The 701-nt window shown below is 37.2% G+C and overlaps 1 protein-coding gene across 2 annotated transcripts in view; it reads right to left on the bottom strand.

Moving 5' to 3' along the window:
- The window catches only part of SRPK2 (SRSF protein kinase 2), an 80,166-nt gene that overhangs the window by 47,121 nt on the left and 32,344 nt on the right, over positions 1 to 701 (bottom strand). For both annotated transcript variants that reach the window (XM_012650332.1, XM_012650331.1), the window contains exon 2: positions 170 to 278. In XM_012650332.1, the coding sequence (XP_012505786.1) occupies positions 170 to 174 (5 nt within the window). In that variant the 5' untranslated portion in view covers positions 175 to 278. The remainder of the gene's footprint in view (positions 1 to 169; positions 279 to 701) is intronic.

Below are 701 nucleotides of genomic sequence, written 5' to 3' on the forward strand. Positions count from 1 at the left end.
GAATTTCAAATGAAGGAGGTGGAAAAAAATCTAGTTAGCTGAGGCAGGCACGTGCCAAGCACTGTACATGCCACAATAAAATAAGTGCAACCTTCAGTCATACCTTCTTAGAAAACAGACGGTGAACTAGACCGGGAATCAAATGCACAAAGGACAAAGGAACACTTACTGCATATCCCAGCATAGCCAGACAGTAGAGAAGTGCCCCCATCCAAGCTTTCTAATAACATGATACCGGCCATTGAAGAGGTCTCCAATTTTCACTGGATGATAGCCACCTTAAGAAAAGAAAAGAAAGAAAAAAAAAAAGAATTCAAAATGTCAGAAAAATAGTAACAACATTTCATCTCTTCCTTTGTCAATTCTTGATGCAATTAAAGAAAGCTCTAAATAATGCAATCAGATTAAACCATGTTTAACTAGATTTTCAATTATATTTTTTCAGGAATATCTCTCATTAGGAGAAAAATGTTCTATGAATTCCTATTAGGCTTTTTGTTTGTTTTAATTTAAAGAGGCCATGAACCACCCAGCACTCCACAAGAGTAACTAACTCAAGGTTTTGTATTTAAATCTAGGTGAGTACAATATGCACACACCAGCTCTTCACATCTGCACCCGAATGTTTATGGCAGCACAATTCACTATTGCAAGAATGTGGAAACAACCCAAGTGCCCGTCAATCCATGAGTGGATTATCA

This window comes from Propithecus coquereli, unplaced genomic scaffold (genome assembly GCF_000956105.1).
Source record: "Propithecus coquereli isolate 6110/MARCELLA unplaced genomic scaffold, Pcoq_1.0 Scaffold32, whole genome shotgun sequence".
NCBI lineage: Eukaryota > Metazoa > Chordata > Mammalia > Primates > Indriidae > Propithecus > Propithecus coquereli.